At 39.8% G+C, this 19,365-nt stretch overlaps 1 protein-coding gene across 2 annotated transcripts in view; it reads left to right on the forward strand.

Moving 5' to 3' along the window:
• Positions 1–19,365, forward strand: part of marchf6 (membrane-associated ring finger (C3HC4) 6) — a 70,718-nt gene that overhangs the window by 17,803 nt on the left and 33,550 nt on the right. For both annotated transcript variants that reach the window (XM_059945386.1, XM_059945387.1), the window contains exons 2-4: positions 1,647–1,743; positions 4,952–5,025; positions 17,186–17,329. In XM_059945386.1, the coding sequence (XP_059801369.1) occupies positions 1,647–1,743; positions 4,952–5,025; positions 17,186–17,329 (315 nt within the window). The remainder of the gene's footprint in view (positions 1–1,646; positions 1,744–4,951; positions 5,026–17,185; positions 17,330–19,365) is intronic.

A 19,365-nucleotide genomic window follows, 5' to 3' on the forward strand; every position in this document is an offset into this window, starting at 1 on the left:
TCCGCTCCTCTATACAAACAAAAAGTTATTGAGAAGGATTTGGAAAAGGTCAGCTTACATCATATGAAAGTGTTGAATAAATGGCCTCCAACTTTCTTCAAATTTAACCAAAACGTCGATAGTACCACTCCTAATTTTTTCTAAGTTTAAACATGTTATAGTTTGGGAAAACCATTGAAATGTAGTAGGGGGATTAGAATCTTTCCATTTAAATAAAATGGATCTCCTGGCTATTAATGTAACAAATGCAATCAAACGGCAAGCTGAAGGGGATAAATGACTACAGTCCTTCACTGGTAATCCCAAAATTGCAGTAATAGGATTTGCAGTAATAGTAATTGCAGTAATACACAAAACTACTGAAATAATATCAAAAATGGTTGTTATTCTATTTTGGATTTATTGAGTATGCCCGCAAGAAAATGAATTTCAGGGTTGTATGTGGTGACATATGTGTATGTACTTCGGTAATAAATTTACTTTGAACTTTGAAAGCGAGGACCATTCCGTGCATTCCAAAGAGTCGGATGTAGATTGGGCCCAAGTGTGTTCCCCACCGTATACCTTCCACCTTTGGGTGGAATCACATGTTATTTGTGGATTAAGTAGTGTAACCTGGTGAAATTCAACAGGGCTGAATTTCCGCTACCCAAACAGGCATAACGTTTTGGTTTCTCTGTAGTATCAGTCCGTGTTGTCTTTCAGAAGGATGATGATTCTAAGTATTTTGTGATTGGTTGAAACTATAAATGAGCCTGATTTGCTGATCTTGAGCAGCAATTATTTTATCAGTTTTGCAATACAGCAGTATTTGAATGCACTGACCAAAAATGATATTTCTTCCCAGTATTGTCAAAGGAGTGCACTTTTTTTGTGTTTGGACTGCATGAAATATTGTAGAGAGAAGTTAGTTTGAATTTCATATTTTAATACAAAAGGTGTTTTATTTATGTCTGTAGCATTGTCTAATTCTCTGTCTCGTGATTACTGCAGTATTTTCTGCTATTTTGAGGAATCGCGTGTTTCCCTAGTTTTTCCACATGATTACTCTTGGTCTTTGTTTTTGCTGTGGGTGGTACGTTGCATAAGCTGTATTGAAATTCAGTCTTTGGTATTTCAAATAAACATTGTGTCTTCACATGCATGAGTATCAGTAGAAAGCTTGTGCCCTTTTGGTTTCAGTTCATGTTGATATTGTGCAAGTGTGCATGAGAGTAAGTTTTTTTGGGTTTGAATTTTGTTATTCCCTATTTTATTTTTTCCTTTCCTAAAAAGGAAGGAAATTGCAACCTCTTGCCAATAAAATAGAAATCAAAACTATGGGACAACTGTGGGGAGAAAGTTGCCCTCAAAATTACAATGAATGAAGTATTTTCGGTCAGAAACATTCCAAGTAAATGCAGATGTCCTGTTGTAGGAAATGGAATTTGTGCTTCCTTACATTTAGTGTGTAAATGAACATCGTTTGTGTTCCTTATATTTGTTTTTTTTTGCTTGTTATATTTTAGTTTGTACTGTCAGAGTAAATAGTGCACAATTTTGTAGTCTCTATGAAAATATACGAATGTGCCTGTCTTGATACAATTAAATGTACAAAATGGTCTGGAAAAATTCAATGGCAAAAATTATTTTCCTCCTTTTTGTAGATATATGTCGGGTGTGTCGATCAGAAGGAACACCAGATAAACCACTTTACCATCCTTGTGTGTGCACTGGCAGTATAAAATTTATCCATCAGGAATGGTAGGTTGGGTCATATTTTATGCATGGAATAGTTTTATCTTTTGGGCAGACAATTTTAATTTTCCTGAGAGAGAACTCTTTGCCAGCGTTGGCTTTCTTCAAGTATTTGTATGCAAATTAACATCAGTAATGTTCATATGCAGAATAATAATTTTTAAGTTGATTAAAACTCTTTTGCTGCTGATAATGACATTAAATGAAAGCTGGAAGGTTGGAATATCGCAAATTATGCAGTAATTTAAATTAATTTCACTGTTTTTCTGTAATAAGATAACATCCAAGATCTTAAAAACCATTAAATTGTAAGTTAGAAATATAAATAGTAGCTCATTCAGTGTTTTAATTCATTTGGGGCATCTAAAATATTTGAGTATGAGTCCATTACCAAGAAAGCCTACATTTTCAGCCTCTACCGAGAAATCTGCTCTTTCTCAGTCTCTAACCAAGAAGTGGTGGTTGGACGATACAGTGGGCGAAGTGTATCCTCCCTGCTGATTCCTATTCTTTCATAGCTTTGAAAATCTTTCTACTTCCAGAATTTATCCTACAGATCTTGAAAGTTGCTATTAAATATACAGTGTCTATAAAAAAAAGTATTCACCCCCCTGAAGTTTTCATGTTTTACATCTTTAGAACATTGAATCACAGTGGATGTAATTTGACCTTTTTTACACTGATCAACAGGAAAAGACTTTTTCATGTCAAAGTGAAAACAGATTTCTACAAAGTGATCTAAATTAATTACAAATATAAAACACAAAATAATTGATTGTATAAGTATTCACCCCCTTCAAGTCAGTATTTAGTAGATGCACCTTTGGCCATTACAGCCTTGAGTCTATGTGGACTGGTCTGTATCACCTTTGCACATCTGGACACTACAATTTTCCCTATTTTTCTTTACAAAACTGCTCGCCCTGTGACACATTGCATGGGGATTGTGAGTGAACAGCCCTTTTCAAGTCCAGCCACGAATTCTCAATTGGATTGAAGTCTGGACTCTGACTTGGCCACCCCAGGACAAGAACTTTGTTATTTTTAAGCCACTCCTGTGTAGTTTTGGCTTTATGCTTGGGGGTGGGGGGGGGGGGGGGGGTCGTTGACTTGCTGGAAAACAAATCTTCTGTCAAGTCACGCTTCTCTTGCATACTGCATCAGGTTTTCCTCCATAATTTCCCTGTATTTTGCTGCATTCATTGCGCCCTCTGCTTTCACAAGCATTCCAGGGCCCTGCTGCAGTGAAGCATCCCTACAGCGTGATGCAATATCTACCATGCTTCACGGTAGGGATGGTGTGTTTTTGATTATGCGTGGTGTAGCATTTAGTCTGATGGCCAAAAAACTCAATTTTGGTTTCATTAGACCATAGAACCTTCTTCCAGCTGATTTCAGAGTCTCCCACATGCCTTCCGGCAAACTCTAGCTGAAATTTCATTTAAGGTTTTTTTCAACAGTGGCTTTTTCTTTGCCACTCTCCCAGAAAGTTTTGACTGGTGAAGCATTCAGGCAACAGTTGTTGTATGCATAGTCTCTTCCATCTCAGCCACTGCAGCTTGTAACTCCTCCAGAGTTGTCATAGGTCTCTTTGTGGCCTCCCTTACTAACCCTCTTCTTGCTTGGTCACTCAGTTTTTGAGAACGGTGCTCTATGCAGATTTATAGCTCTGTAGCAGTGTGGTACACGCAGTGCTAAAATAATGACACAGAGTCGGTAAACTGCAGTTAAAGAAGATTTTATTCGAACTTAGTGGCCTCGTTTTAAAGCTTCCCTGATCCCGCCCTCCCTGGGCGTGGATGCTGTAGGGTGCACGTATTCACAGTCCTGCGCGGGCTTTTCCCTTTGTTGGTGAAGCAGACCTGGCGCCCTTTTGGGACTGGCCTTTATGCCGGCGCGCTGGCTATTTGTGAGCCGGTTCGAGTGCACTAGGAAGTGGGTCACCACAGCTCTGCCATATTCTTTTCGTTTCTTGAGTGACTTCACTATACTTCAAGGAATATTCAGTGACTTGGAAATTTTCTTATATCCATCCCTGACTTGTGCCTCTCAATAACCTTTTCAAGGAGTTGAGTGTTCTTTTACAATCATAGTGTAGACTTTGTCAGGAGACTGACTCACCAGCAATTGGATCTTCCAGATACAGATATATTTTTACTACAATCAATTGAAACTACTTGGGTGATCTCCATTTAACTAATTATGTGACTTCTGAAACCAATTGGCTGCACCAATGATGATTTGGTGTGTCATATTAAAGTGGGGGGGGGGTGGGGGGAAATACTTATACAATTAATTATTTTGTTTTTATATTTGTAATTAATTTAGATCAATTTGTAGAGATTGGTTTTCGTTTTGACGTGAAAGTTTTTCTGTTGATTATTGTCAAAAAAGACAAATTAAATCCACTGTGATTCAATGTTGTAAAACAATGATGCATGAAAGTTTCTGGGGGTGGGTGTGAATACTTTTAATAGGTACTGTACTTTCAGCAACTTTTTTATATCCATGGATTACATTTCATAAATAATGTTTTTGCTATAAATTTGGGGTTCTCTGAATGCTTGGCTTCAAATTGGTAAAATCATCTTCAAGCCATATTATATAACTACTGACAAGAAAATCTGTAGATGCTGGAAATCTGAGCAATGCACACAAAATGCTGGAGGAACTCAGCAAGCCAGGCAGCATCCATAGAAAAAAGGTACAGTCGATGTTTCGGCTCAAAACGTTGACTGTACTTTTTTTTCCCATAGATGCTGCCTGGTGTGCTGAGTACCTCCAGCATTTTGTGTGTGTTGCTTAGATAACTACTGGTCTAGATTTTTAACAAACAATACATCCAGTTCTGTATTTAAGTATGTATTCTGTTTTGGACAGGATCTTTTTTTTAATCTGTGACTCATTGATCCAGGTCCACTGGATGTGGACCTCACTGCTAATGCACATAATTTGTTGACAGTATCTGCCCTAACGGCAAAGGTAGTTAACTAATTGATACTTTGTGACCAACACAGTGAACAATATCGACAGAGATTTGATAGGTGAGAATACCTGAAAGCAAAATATTAGGACTGTATAAAGTGGAGTAATTCAATATTTACATAGTTCCCGTAAACTTCCAAGTGTCAGTGCTATTTTACTAACAAATATCTGACATGTTTTTGAAAAACGAAGATTTTTTGGAATTGCTAACTTTCCATTTTCCTTCCAGTTTAGTTCAGTGGCTCAAACACAGCAGAAAAGAATATTGTGAACTATGCAAACATCGATTTGCTTTTACACCAAGTAAGTGACTATCAGTGTACCTTTTTTCTACCTTGGTCATTTTCATATATTTATTGTAGGCTATGCACCATCTTAAACAAAGTTCATAAATAACTGCTTCAAAGTTTCTGAACTAGTCACTCATACCTTTTATTTTGATATCCTTCAACATAGTTACATGGTTTAGATCGAGAACTTGTGATATATTGCTTCGTATCCTAGTCTGGTTGCTTAAACTATTGTACTTGAGTAATTTTAGTTATAGACCTGCATGTAAAACAATTGGAGAAGAACACACTTAAGTTAAGTTCAAATCTCAAGTTCAAGTTTGTTTAGCTATCATTCAATCATACATGAATACAGCCAAATGAAACAGCATTCCTCCAGGGCCAAAGTGCAAAACACAGTACCAACTAGAGGACATGATTTGAGAGTTAGGGGGCAGAAGTTTAAGGGAAACACGAGGGGGTATTTCTTTACTCAAAGAGTGATAGCTGTGTGGAATGAGCTTCCTGTAGAAGTAGTAGAGGCCAGTTCAGTTGTGTCATTTAAGGTAAAATTGGATAGGTATATGGACAGGAAAGGAGTGGAGGGTTATGGGCTGAGTGCGGGTAGGTGGGACTAGGTGAGATTAAGGGTTCGGCACGGACTAGGAGGGCCAAGATGGCCTGTTTCTGTGCTGTGATTGTTATATGGTTATATGGTTATAACAGTCAAGCACAGCACAAGGCACATTTAGTAAAGATAAGGTAGCAGTAAACATACAGTCACCCAATTAAAAAAAATAGCCCAAGTCCCTGAGTGAGATGTTCTATGGTGCATTGTTGTTGGCAAGAACAAGCACTCAGAGGTCCACAGACGAACGCACAGGGGTCAGCCCCCAATCCAGCATGGATACCACATAAGATTAATCTTAGGTGACTTATTTTGTAAACTTTCAAAGTTAAGATTGAGTTAGGCATGGCTGTTTCCAGGTCCAAAGTGCATGATGAATAGATGAGAAATGCATGGATGGCACATATTGTGAGCAGCATATGACCTGATGTCTTTAATTGTATCTTTGTTCTCTCTCTCTTCTGTCTGATTTGTTTATTAGTACTAATTTCAGCATGTAGTCCTAGTGGTTATTTTTTTTTTTAATTGGCATCTTGAAGTTTCCCTTTATAAGGTTAAGGCTCACCAAAGACTATGTAAATTTAACTGTATGATGCAAGAAACTTTTGACTGATCTTTCTTGCCTATTGAGTAGAATCCAATGAGCTATGCTGCAGCTTTCCAATAACCACAGTATTTTTTCCTTCTAAAAAGTGGTTTACCACAGTTTCTCTAACTTTTAATATTTTTATTTAATATTTTTATAACCAGAATAAATAATTTCTGGTTAATTATTGTAACCAGAATGGCTACAATAATTAATAATGAAAAGAAAAATGTACCATTTGAGGGGAGAGGGACCCATCCAGCTATTTTACTCTGTAATCTGTAAGATTCCAAAAAGTTGAATTGTCAAGCTGTCACACAGAACACTTTATTGATAAACAATACTATGCTTCGGCAGAGAATGCTGCTTCCCAGTATTTACAGTAATTAATCTAGTTCTCTAAGTTTTTGCCTGTATCCAAACAACTGAGTATGTTCAGTATGATTATATTTTGTCATGAAAGCAAACTGCATTAACTTTCCTTTTTCCAAGTAATTCTAGTGACTCAGTACAGTACTTGGAGCTTTGTCAGGAATAAATCTTCATTTTGAAAATTACATTCTAAGGAGCATATTGGTTTCTCTGCTTGTTATGCTGCAAACCTGTTAGTTCATGAAAGAAAACATAAAGTAATGGGAAAATATCAAGTAATGTGGAGAAACAAAAGGACTTTTGAAATTTGCAGTCCATACCAGTTATAGGATATAGTTGAGAAAATTATTAACCTACAGGTTTTTTATTTGCTTAGGCATAGAATTTAAAACCAGTGGCTGGAACTGCATGTAATGCTGATTAGACCATGGTCTGATGGCTGTTTACAGTACTGATTCTTAATAAAGATATTGCACCATTAAGGATGCAGAGGAATCCTGAAGTTATTGTTAGGACTAGAAAACTTCAGTTAGAAGCAAAGATATGAAGATGTTTCCTGTGAAACTAAAAAAGAATGGAGACTTAATTAAGGTGAAGTGGCCTAAATTGAGTAAGTAGGAAATACTAGAAAGGTGCTGGCTGTAAAAACAAAATATTGGTAATACTCGGCAAGTCAGGCTGCATCCGTGTGATGAGAATTAGTTAACATTTCGGCCCAAAGATCCTTAGAACTGAGTGGAAAACATGAGCTAATAAACCTACAAAGGAGGGTGTGGTAAGGTATAGTCTCTGAAGTAAACCTCATCTTAATTGACCTAGTTTAGATCTTAAGGTTACTCTGGTTTTACCTTATCAGAAAGATCTTCCTCCACCCGTCCCAAAATTAAGGACTTCTTTTGTCTCCACCATTCAGAAAAAAAGGCCTGCAAAGTGAAAGGTTAACTCTGCTTCTCTTCCGACAAATATGGCCTGACCTGCTGAGTGTTTCCAGCTTTTTTCTGTTTTTAACTTTAGGAAGGATTGCTTACCCTTAGGAAAATGGCATAGATTTTAAATAATTGGTACAAAGGAAGGAGGAGAAATGAAACATTTTGCACCCAGTGATTAGTAGGGGTCTAAAGCTCTCTATTTGAAATGTGTATATGGACTTCCAGAAGGCTTTTGATAAGCTGGCACAGCTAGTAGAGCTCTTGCCTCTCAGCTTCTGCGACTGAGGTGAAATCCTTCTGCTGTCTGTGGAATTTTCCCTGTGGCTGCTCAGTCCCTCCCATATCCCAGAGGCATGCTATTTGGAAGGTGAATTGGCCACTATAAGTTGGTCTTAATATATAGGTGAGTAAAGTCTGCGTAACATTAAGAGGAATGTGAGGTTAATGAAATGGGTTTAGGGTAAATGCACATTTTAAGGGTCGGCTCTAACTCGTTGGTTCAAAGGGTACATGATTATGACGGCAACAGGTTTATGAGTAAAGTGGAATGTGTATTGATGTCGTGGGTAAGAAGTTGGCTAAGTAGGGACAACAGGGCCTTAATAAATGATCATATTTAAACTGGAGCTTGTGGAATTATAGCATTTTCTGGGGGTCGGTGTTGTTAGTGACCTACTGTAAACTTGGTACAACACAATTTCTAAATTTGTGTATAACAAAAAAAAAATGACCTAGAAAAAAGATGCAGATTAATTTGTAGTTGGATTTCTACATTAAAATACACATGCACAAATGATAGAAAGTAGTAAGGTTAAGAAAATGATCAGGCATACACACTTTTGTGTAATTTCTGTGGTGCACAGAATATAAATGTAAGGGAGTAATTCTGAATCTTCATTATAATATTGGTCTGGCCTAGTTGGAGTATTGTGTTCAATTCTGGTCACTGCATTATAGGAAGAATGTAAAGGCAATAGAAAGGTCCTAAATTGATATACAAGAATTATTCCTGGCATGAGGGCCTATAGCTAAAAGGATGGATTAGAAAGGCTTAGACTGTTTCCTTTCCTTTTTAAAAAAAAAATGGTTTAGGGGAGATTTGTTAGAAGTCTTTAGACAAAGTCCCTACAGTCCAGAAGGACAATATATGGGATCCAGGTAGGAATAGAAAATACAATATAAAATTGGCTTAGTTGTAGTGAAGGGTCACTTTTCAGTTTGAAGACCTGTAGCCATTAGTTTGCTGCAAAGATCGATGCTGGGTCCTTTATTATTCACCATATGTAACAATTATTGAGACAAGTATCAGGATAGCATGTTGATAAGTTTGAAGATGATATCAAAATTGGTGCTGTGGTGGACAGTGAAGAAGGTTGTCTTAAGTTTATAATGGAATGTAGATCAACTATATAAAGGGTAAAAGAGGGTCGAGGGTAGATATAGGACCAGTAGAAAATGACGCTGGAGATAGTGTAATGAGAGATGCAGAGATGGCAGAGGAACTGAATATATATTTTGCATCAGTCTTTACAGTGGAAGACATCTGCAGTATACCAGACATTCAAGAGTGTCAGGGAAGTGAAGCATGTGCAGTGAAAATTAAGACTGAGAAGGTGCTCAGGAAGCTTTAATGATCTGCGGGTGGATAAATCTCCTGGATCTGATGGAATGCACCCTTGGGTTCTGAAGGAAGTAGCTGGAGATATTGTGGAGGCATTAACAATGGTATTTCAAGAATCAATGGATTCTGGCATTGTACCGGATGGCTGGAAAATTGCAAGGGTGGGAGGCAGCAGAAAGGAAACTATAGACCTGTTAGCCTGACATCAGTGGTTGGGAAGTTGTTGGAATCGATTGTAGGGATGAGGTTATGGAGTACCTGGAGGCACGTGACAAGATAGGCCAAAGCCAGCATGGTTTTCTGAAAAGAAAATCCTGCCTGACAAACCTACTGCAATTTTTTGAGGAAATTACAAGTAGTGTGGACAAAGGGGATGCAGTAGATGTAGTCTACTTGGATTTTCAGAAGGACATTGACAAGGTGCCGCATATGAGGCTGCTTAGCAAGATAAGAGCCCATGGAATTACAGGGAAGTTACTAGTTTGGGTGCAGCATTGGCTGATTAGCAGAAAACAGTTTGGGAATAAAGGAATCCTATTCTGGCTGGCTGCCGGTTACCAGTGGAGTTCCACAGGGGTCGGTGTTGAGATAGCTACTTTTTGCAATGTATGTCAATCATTTGGACAATGGGATTAATGGATTTGTGGCTCCACACAAAAATGGGTGGAGGAGCAAGTAGTGTTGAGGAAACGGAGAGACTTAGTTTAGGGGAATGGGCAAAGAAGTGGCAAATAAAATACAATATTGGAAAGTGTATGGTTGTGCACTTCGGTGGAAGAAATAAACAGGCAGACTATTATTTAGATGGGGCGAGAATTCAAAATGCAGAATTGCGGAGAGACTTGGGAGTCCTTGGCAAGGATACCCTAAAGTTTAACCTCCAAGTTGAGTCGGTGGTAAAGAAGGCAAATGCAATAGTGGCGTTAATTTCTAGAGGTATAGAATATAAGAGCAGAGATGTGATTTTGAGGCTCTATAAGGCACGTGAGAGCACACTTGGAGTATTGTGTGCAGTTTTGGGCTTCTTATTTTAGAAAGGATATACTGACATTGGAAAGGGTTCAGAGAAGATTCACGAGAGTGATTCCAGGAATGAAAAGGTTACTGTATGAGGAATGTCATACAGCTCTTGGGCTGTATTCCCTGGAGTTCAGGAGAATGAGGGGGGATCTCATAGAAACACTTCCAGATGTTAAAAGACCTGAACAGATTAGTTATGGCAAAGTTATTTCCTGTGATAGGGGAGTCTAGGACAAGAGGGCATGACTTCAGGATTGAAGAACGTCCATTTAGAACAGAGATGCGGAAAAATAACTTTAGTCAGAGGGCGGTAAATCCGTGGAATTCGTTGCCACGAGTGGCTGTGGAGGCCAAGTCATTGGGTGCATTTAAGGCAGAGATAGATAGGTTCTTGATTAGCCAGGGCATCAAGGTTTATGAGGAGAAGGCAGGGGAGTGGTGATGACTGGAAGAATTGGATCAGCCCATGATTGAATGGTGGAGCAGACTCAATGGGCCGAATGGCCTACTTCTGCTCCTCTATCTTATGATCTTAACTAGGAAAGTGGGCAAGGGAATAACTAGACAAGGATGAAGTCATGAATTTTGGAAAGTGAAAACAGATCAGGAAAAACACAGTGAATGGCGGGACCTTGGGGAGTGTTGAAAAACAAAACCAACCTTGGGGGTAAAACAACATAGTTTCTGGAAGTGGTGACAAAGGCATAAGGTATGCTTGCCTTCTGGTGCCTGGTGGGAAGTATGTGACTGCACTGGAGGATGCAGGAAAGAGTCATAGGAATGTTGGTTGCTTGTAGTGTAAAGTTTGAGCTATAAGGGGTGATTAGATAAGCTAGAACTATCCTTCTAGAGTGAAGGAAACTGAGGGGTGACCTTGTAGAAGTTTAGAAAATGATGAAAGGCACAGATAGGGTAGATATTCTTCTTCCACAGGTAATAGGGTCTAAAATCAGAAGGTTAAGGTAAAATGTGAAAGCAAACCTGAGGGGCATTTTATTTTACACAGGTGTTGGTATTTGAAATGAGCTGCCAGAGGAAGTCGCAGAGGCAGTTATAATGTTTAAAATATATTTGGACAGATGCAGTGATGGAAAATGTTTAGAGGCATTTGGACCAAACAAAGGTAAATAGATTTAGTGTAGCTAGGCATCTTGGGTTGGCATGGGCATTAAGTCCAGGGATCTGTTTTCATGCTGTACAATTCTACTGTCTGTAAAATGACGAACAGTAATAGTGGAAGGTGATTCTGTTTGGTGCTGGAGTCAAGGACTAAAGATCACAAGTATCAGGTAAAGGGGCAAAGAATATACTGTGTCACAAAGACTTCTTTTTTACATGGTGTAGGATTGGGATCTGGAATGTTTTACCTGCACTTGTGCTGGAGGCAGTTTTAATGGAGGCCTTCAAGAATTAGTGAGTTGTTCTGTCAGAGAGCCAATAGAGACACATCAAACTGAATATAACCCCCTTTATTTCTGTAATCATGATTCTGGTACATTTTGAGAGGACTGAAATTCTCATCACATGTAAGATGCACTTGGGTGCATATTTGAAGAGCCATGATCTCCAGGTCTACGAACCAGAGGAAGCTGGGTTGCTCTTTCTCAATAGGTGCAAACACCGTGGGCTAAATAACAGCTTCCTGAGTTGTCATTTTTTTTAAATTTGGAAGTCAGATTGCTACTGACTGAGTTTGATTTGACACAACTTCAAAAATCTGTTAGTTTTTAAAATTTTGGTTTCTACCCAATGTTGTCAAAAAACAAATTGTGTTACCAATTAACTTGAGCAGTCAATTTGTAAATGGGTTATGGAATAGTATCAATAAAATAGTATTGATTAAAATCTGCTGGTCAGCATGTCAAATTATAGCACTGGGTGATTTTTATCACGACTGTAAATACTGCTGAAATGATTGGCTCAGCTAGCAGAGCATCTGCCTCACAATACTAAGCAGATGGGTTCAATCCTGACTTCAGGTGATATTTGTGTGGAATTTGCACAGTCCGCAAGATTTCGTCTTAGTTCTTCAGTTTCCTCCCTCATCCCTAAGATTGCTAGTTGGTGTCACAAACAAGGGAATATCTGCAGATGCTGGAAATCCAAGTAACACGCACACAATGCTGGAGCTCAGCAGGCCAGGCAGCATCTATGGAGAAGAGTACAGTCAACATTTTGGGCCAAGACTTGAGGTGGGAGGTGGTGGGGGGCGGGGGGGGGAAGGTCCACTCACCTTCTGACTCTGACTTCTCATCTTATTTTTCTCCAGTCCTGTTGAAGGGTCTCGGCCCGAAACATCGACTATACTCTCTTTCGTATGTCCCTCATTTTGTGTGTTTCTAGTTGGTAGGTTATTTGACCACTGTAAATTGTCCCTTATGTGTAGTTGAGTGGTGAAATCTGGGTGGAGTTGATGCAAATAAAAGGAAGGATTAATATTGGAATAATTCATTATTGTCATATACCAACGAACAGAAAGCTTTTGTTTATGTGCCTCAAGACTGATAATTCCATACGTTGAGAAAGTAGAAAGGAAAACTAGGCGGAATATAGTGTTAAGATAAAGTGATTGAGAGACATAGGTAGAGTAGATACACTATTTCCTTCACAAGGTTGAAAACTAATACCAGAGGGCATGCATTTAAGGTCATTTCAAAGGAGATGTGACAGACAAGTTTTTACATAGTGGTGGGTGCAGTGCTAGTGTCCCGGTAGAGGCAGGTGCATTAGGGGCTTCTTGGATAGACACATGAATGTAGGGAAAATGGAAGAATATTGCATTGTGTAGGCAGAAGAGATTAGTTGACCATTTGATAACTAATTTAGTTAGTTTGACACAACAGGGTAGCTGAAGGGCCTGTTTCTTGACATGCTGAATTTCCTTAGATTTTTGAGGAAGTAGAGGTGTTGGTGTACTTTCTTGGCTCCACTGTTGATGGGGCTGGAAATGTTTGTGTTATTTACATTTAGGAACTTGAAACTTTTAACCATCACCTCATAACCATTGATACAGGCAGCATAAATGGGGCTTGTTCATTCTCTACTCAGTGGTGCAGAGTCCTTGTTTCCATGCTGTATGCCAGTGGTCCCCAACCACCAGGCTGCAAAGCATGTGCTACCAGGCCGTGAGGAAATGATATGATTTGGTGATATGAAACAATATGAGTCAGCTGCACCTTTCTAATTCCCTGTCACGCCCACTGTTGAACTTGAACACACGCGAGGTCATCAGTCGGATATTAACCTACAACTAAATGAGTAAAAACCAAACATCACTTGAGAGTTTCTTTGGAAGAGGTGGTAGGGGGCATAAAAGGCCTAACGATGATAATGCAGAGACAGCTGAGGCTGAGACTGCAAAAAAGAAAAAAGGTTCCTTCAACAGAAAATACGACTCATACATAAAATATGGCTTTAATGCGACCGTTGACTCGCATGCTCCAAGCCCCCTGTGTGTGATATGTGGAGACAAGCTGTCTAATGAGGCAATGAAGCCCTCAAAACTGCTTCGGCACCTCGAATTCAAACACCCTGCACTTAAAGACAAACCCGTTAAGTTTTTTGAGCAGAAAAAGGCATGAGCAAGCGGGACAGAAGCAAGTGCTGAGAGCCACCACCTCCACAAATGCTGGTGCTCTGAGAGCATCGTACTTAGTAGCCAGCTGTATTGCTAATGCTAAGAAGCCTTTCACTGTTGGTGAAGAATTAATTCTGCCTGCTGCCAATGGCATTTGCTGTGAACTATTGGGAGAAGCTGCAGCTAACAAGGTGGCACAGGTTTCTCTTTTAGCTGCCACAGTTTCAAGGAGAGTCAATGACCTAGCAGAGGACATCGAAGCACAGCTGTTGGAACGGCTTAATGAATCACCATGGTATGCTATCCAGGTTGATGAGTCTACCGATGTCAACAACCAGGCAATACTGCTGGCTTATGTGCGATATATATTTCAAGGTATGTACACGAGGATATGTTGTGTGCACTGCGGCTGCCAACTAACACACTGGGGCAGAACTATTCAAGTCTTTGAACAGCTACATGTCACGCAAACTGGACTGGTCATTCTGTGTTGGAATATGCACAGACAGGGCTGCAGCTATGACTGGATGGCTGTCTGGTTTCACTTCCCGAGTCGGTTGCTCCTGAATGCCAGTCTATACGCTGTGTCATACACAGGGAAATGCTGGCTAGCTGAAAAATGTCACCAGCGTATTGAGTGACGTTGTTGAAGTTAACAAACACATCAAAGCAAAGGCCCTAAACTCACATCTGTTGTGCAGCTTTGCGAGGAAATGGATGCAGAGCACAAACGCCTTCTCTTATACACTGAGGTCAGGTGGCCATCAAGGGGGAGAGCCCTGGCCAGGGTTTTGAACTAAGAGAGCCGCTACAGAGATTTCTTTCAGGAGAAAAGTCACCACTGGCAGCACCCTTCAGTGACGAGGAGTGATTAGCAAAACTCACTTATCCACTTATCTGTGTGATATCTTCAACCTGCTCAATGAATTCAATTTGTCGCTTTAGGGGAGAATGACAACTATCTTCAAGTTGGCAGATAAAGTGTCTGCTTTCAAAGCCAAACTGGAACTATGGGGACGGCGAGTGGACAGGAGCATATTTGGCATGTTCCCAACATTAGCTGGGATTTTGGGAGAGACTGAGGCTGCACCGTCCTTCTCACAGCTGGTGTGCGATCACCTATCTTCGCTGTTGACAGAATTCAGGCGTTACTTCCCAACTGCAAATGACCCAAGACATGCAAAGGAATGGGTCCGAGAACCATTTGTGAATGTCCCCAATGAATCATCCATGTCAACGTGAGAAGAAGATCAACTCCTCGAGTTTGCAAATGACGGGGGGCAGAAAAGTATGTTTGACATAACATCTCTGCCGGCATTCTGGATCAAAGTCGAGGCTGAATATCCTGAGACAGCCACGAAAGCACTGAAAATGTTGTTTCCATTTCCTTTTTTTTTGTAATTTTTTTTTATTGAAGTTCATCAAACAAACATTTCCATAAGATGTATTTCAGACATTGTACATATATATCATATATCACAAAATTGCCACAAAGTATTTATCTGGGTATACACTTATAGAAAAGAGTGGAAAGAAAAAACAAGTAAAAGGAAAGAACTATGTACAAGTAGGGAGTGATCTTTTTTTTACAACAGATTCATTGATTTGTGAGAATAAAATCAGGCCTATGAGGCATTATGTAGTTAAACCATTTTTCCCAGTATGAATCAAATTGTTCCAGCTTATGATTAACAGATGCTGTTATCTTCTCCATTTTGTAAATGTCCATTGTAATTTCCATCCATGTATTTAAAGTTGGGCTCTCCTGTGATAACCATTTCCTAGTAAGAGTCTTTTTACCAGCCACCAACAGTATATTCATTAAATATTTATGTCTTTTCAACCATTCTTGAGGTATGTATCCAAAATATATGGTCTTGCTCTCCAAGGATATTTCACATTTAAAGATGTCTTTTTGAACATTGTGCATCCCCCTCCAATAGTTTCATTTCCAACATCATATCTCTGTGAAGCGGGGTTTTCTGCAATGAATGCAACGAAAACTAAATTGCGGAATAGACTGGACATAAGGAACCCCCTTCGAGTATTGCTGTCTCCCATCACCCCTCAATGGGACTGTCTTGTTGCAGGGAAACAAGCTCAGGGCTCCCACTGATTCAGCGATATTGGTGTGTTGCAATGATTTTGTATGTTCATACAAGGAAAATATGCGCTGTGTGTTTAATATTAAATTCATTAGATAAACCCTTTTAGAAATGAAGTTGAGTGTATTAGCCACTTATAAGTGACTTATAGTTGACTTATCACCTATATTACAGTTGTGATTAACACCCCTGTCAGCCAGTCTGCAAGAATATTGTCAATATTAAACCGGTCTATGGTGCAAAAAAAGGTTGGTGACCCCTGCTATATGCCTCAGACTGTTACTGTGTTAATATAAAAGTCAAATAGGATTACAGTTTTTCCAATGTTTGGGTCATGTATGGTTGGAATATTTTCTTTTGTAAAAATTTGATTAAAGTACATGATTAAAATCAAGTAAACAATGAGATTTCACAGATGCTGGAAATCTTGTACATCATGTCCAAAAAACTAGAGGAACTCAGCAGGTCAGGTAGCCTCTATGGACGGGAATAAACAGTTGTTTCAGGCTGAGAATCTTCATTAAGGATGAATGATGACTTTTGTAGAGCCAATGAGTTTATGGATATTATTTAGCATTGATAAATGGGGGGGGGGGGGGGGAATGAAGATTTTCTAACAGATTTGTGCTATGGAGTGCTGTTCTGATTTTGAAATGTTCTTTTTCTCTCTGTGAACAGTATTTAAACCTGTTTGAGTTAATACATGTGGAGATCCAATATGATGTGGTTTTAGGGTGTTTATTTATCCTTCATTTCCAAGCTGGTCCCTGAGATTTGGGTAATCCTCCAAAAGTATTGAATTTTAAGTTCAATTACATAAATGTATGTTTCTTGGTTCTAATGCTTTGTGTAGGGTGGTGTTCAGGGAGTGCATGCTCCTTAAGGATCCAGGCTAATAAAACAGGAATCTGAAACTATATTTGAATGACATTTGCAGTATCTTTGCAGTCTTTTAATCCCCTTATGGCAACTTTTTATTAAGGGTTTTATTTCTTTGTACATATACTGCAAAGCTGCCTTGTTCACATTGTATTTGTAGTGTGATTCCATCTGATATTGTTCCATTACTTATTGTGCTTTCTGGTTCTCCCAAACCTTTGTGCACCCGGTATTGGCTTTCTGATACTATAATCACATGTTCATGCTTCTACAAATTAAGTTAGCTAATTATTTTAGAAGATGTTTCTGGCAAGTATTGAAGGTATGTTTTCAGTATGTTGCCATGTTGAATGTTGCAAAAACTTAATTTTTTGCAAATTGCGTGAAAATATATAATTTGAAATTAATTAGTCTTTTCATAGAGCCCTTTTTGTACTATGTCAAATTGATATTCTCAAAACATTTTTCTTTTTCCAGTTTATTCTCCAGATATGCCATCTAGACTTCCAATTCAGGATATTTTTGCAGGACTGGTTACAAGTATTGGTACAGCAATAAGATACTGGTTCCATTATACATTGGTGGCCTTTGCATGGCTGGGAGTTGTACCTCTTACAGCATGTAAGTACATCCCTATGCTTGGTGGTCCCAAATTATTATAATTTCAAGTTTTTAAAAAATCATGCAATGCCTTTTACTTTCTGTGGTCATGATTTATTTACTTTAGCCCTTGTGCTGAACTATTTTCAAATTGTAAGCTCAAAATTAAGATAAATGCTGCCAATTAAGATGTGTTGAGGAAGACCCATATTTTTATGCAGTTGTCCAGCTTTGGAGGAAGTTACTTATCCCACTCTGCCTCTGAGTCATACAGCAAAGAATCAGGCCCTTCAAATCTGTGCCAACCATGAAGAGGGAGTAAAATTCTTTGCATTATTTCTCAGTTGCAATGTACAGACATGTGAATTTGTAAGTCTAATAGGTTGTAGAAAGAAGCTGTCCCATAGCTGTTGGTCCTGGCTTCAGTGCTGTGGTACTGTTTGCCAGATGGAAGCGGCTGAAACAGATTATGGTTGGGGTGACTGGTGTCCCCAGTGATGTTCCAAACCTTCTTTCTGTGCTAGCTGCTGTAAGTGTCCTAAATGAGGGAAGTTCATGTGCACAGGTGTGATGGGCTGTCCGTACCACTCTGCAGTGCCCAGTGATCAATGTTGGTGCAGTTCCTGTACCAGGTGCTGATACAGTCAGTCAGTGGTGCCCCTGTAGAAGGTCTTGAGGATCTGGGGACTCATGCCAAACTATTTCAGTCTCCTGAGGTGCAAGAGGCGCTGTTGTGCTTATTTTGCCACACCGCCAGTGTGTTCAGTCCAGGTGAGATCTTTGGTGATATGTATACTGAGGAACTACTCACCCTTTCAACTGCAGACCAATTGAAGTTGATTGGGTGAGCCTGTCTCTGTTTTTCCTGTAGTTCACAATCAGCTCTTTTGTTTTCTGGACATTGAGGGAGAAGTTGTTACCTTGGCATCATTGTGTCAGGGTGTCAACCTCTCCTCTGTAGGCTGTCTCATTACCGTTAGAAATAAGCCTGATCAATGTCATGTCATCTGTGAATTTGATCAGCAGATCGGAGCTGTGTGTCGCAGCACAAACAGCATGGATTTGTGCAGGTCAGGTCGAGCTGCGAGAATCTGATAAGACTTTTGCAAGGAAGTGACAAAAATTGATGAAGGTAGAGTGGTGACAAAAAAGAGAAAATCTGCAGATACTGGAAATCCAAACAACATGCACAAAATGCTGGAGGAGCACAGCAGGCCAGGCAACATATACAGAAAAAAGTACAGTCAATGTTTTGGGCCAAGACCCTTCAGCGGGACTGGAGGAAAAAATGATGAGAAGTCAGGGTTAGAAGGGAGGGGAGGAAGAAACACAAGGTGATAGATGAAACTTGAAGGGGGGAAGGATGAAGTAAAGAGCTAGAAAGTTGATTGTTGAAAGAGATGCAGGGCTGAAGAAGGGGGAGCCTGATAGGAGATGACAGGCCAAGGAAGAAAGAAAAGGGGGAAAGAGCACCAGAGGGAGGCGATTGGCAGGCAAGGAGATGAGGTGAGAGAGGGAAAAGGGGATTGGGGGTAAGAGAAGGGGGAGCATTAACTAAGTTCAAGAAACTGATGTTCATGTTATCATCTTGGAGGCTACCAGGTGGAATGCAAGATGTTGCTGGTTCAACCTGACAGCAACCTGTGACAGCAGAGGAGGGAGATGGAAATGGCAGAATGGGAAGTGGAATTAAAATGGGTGGCCACTGGGAGATCCCGCATTTTGAGGCGGATGGAGCATAGGTGCTCTGCGAAGTGGTCTCCCAATCTGCATCGGGTCTCACCATTGTACAGGAGGCCTCACCAGGAGCCCAGGATGCAATTGCTGTCTCCAACAGACTTGCATAGGGATTGATCCCTGCAGAAGCCAGAAAGTTGGGGGTGGGGGTGGAGGTTGGAGAGAGAAGTGTGCTTAGTGGTGGGATCCCGCTAGAGATGGCAGAAATTATGGAGAATTATGTGCTGGATGCAGAGGCTGGTGGGGTGGTAGATGAGGACAAGAGGAAACCTATCCCTGGTAGGGTGGAAGTAGAGTGGTAGATGTGGTGAATATGAACT

The sequence above is a fragment of the Hypanus sabinus genome, chromosome 20 (assembly GCF_030144855.1).
Source record: "Hypanus sabinus isolate sHypSab1 chromosome 20, sHypSab1.hap1, whole genome shotgun sequence".
In the NCBI taxonomy this organism is placed as follows: domain Eukaryota; kingdom Metazoa; phylum Chordata; class Chondrichthyes; order Myliobatiformes; family Dasyatidae; genus Hypanus; species Hypanus sabinus.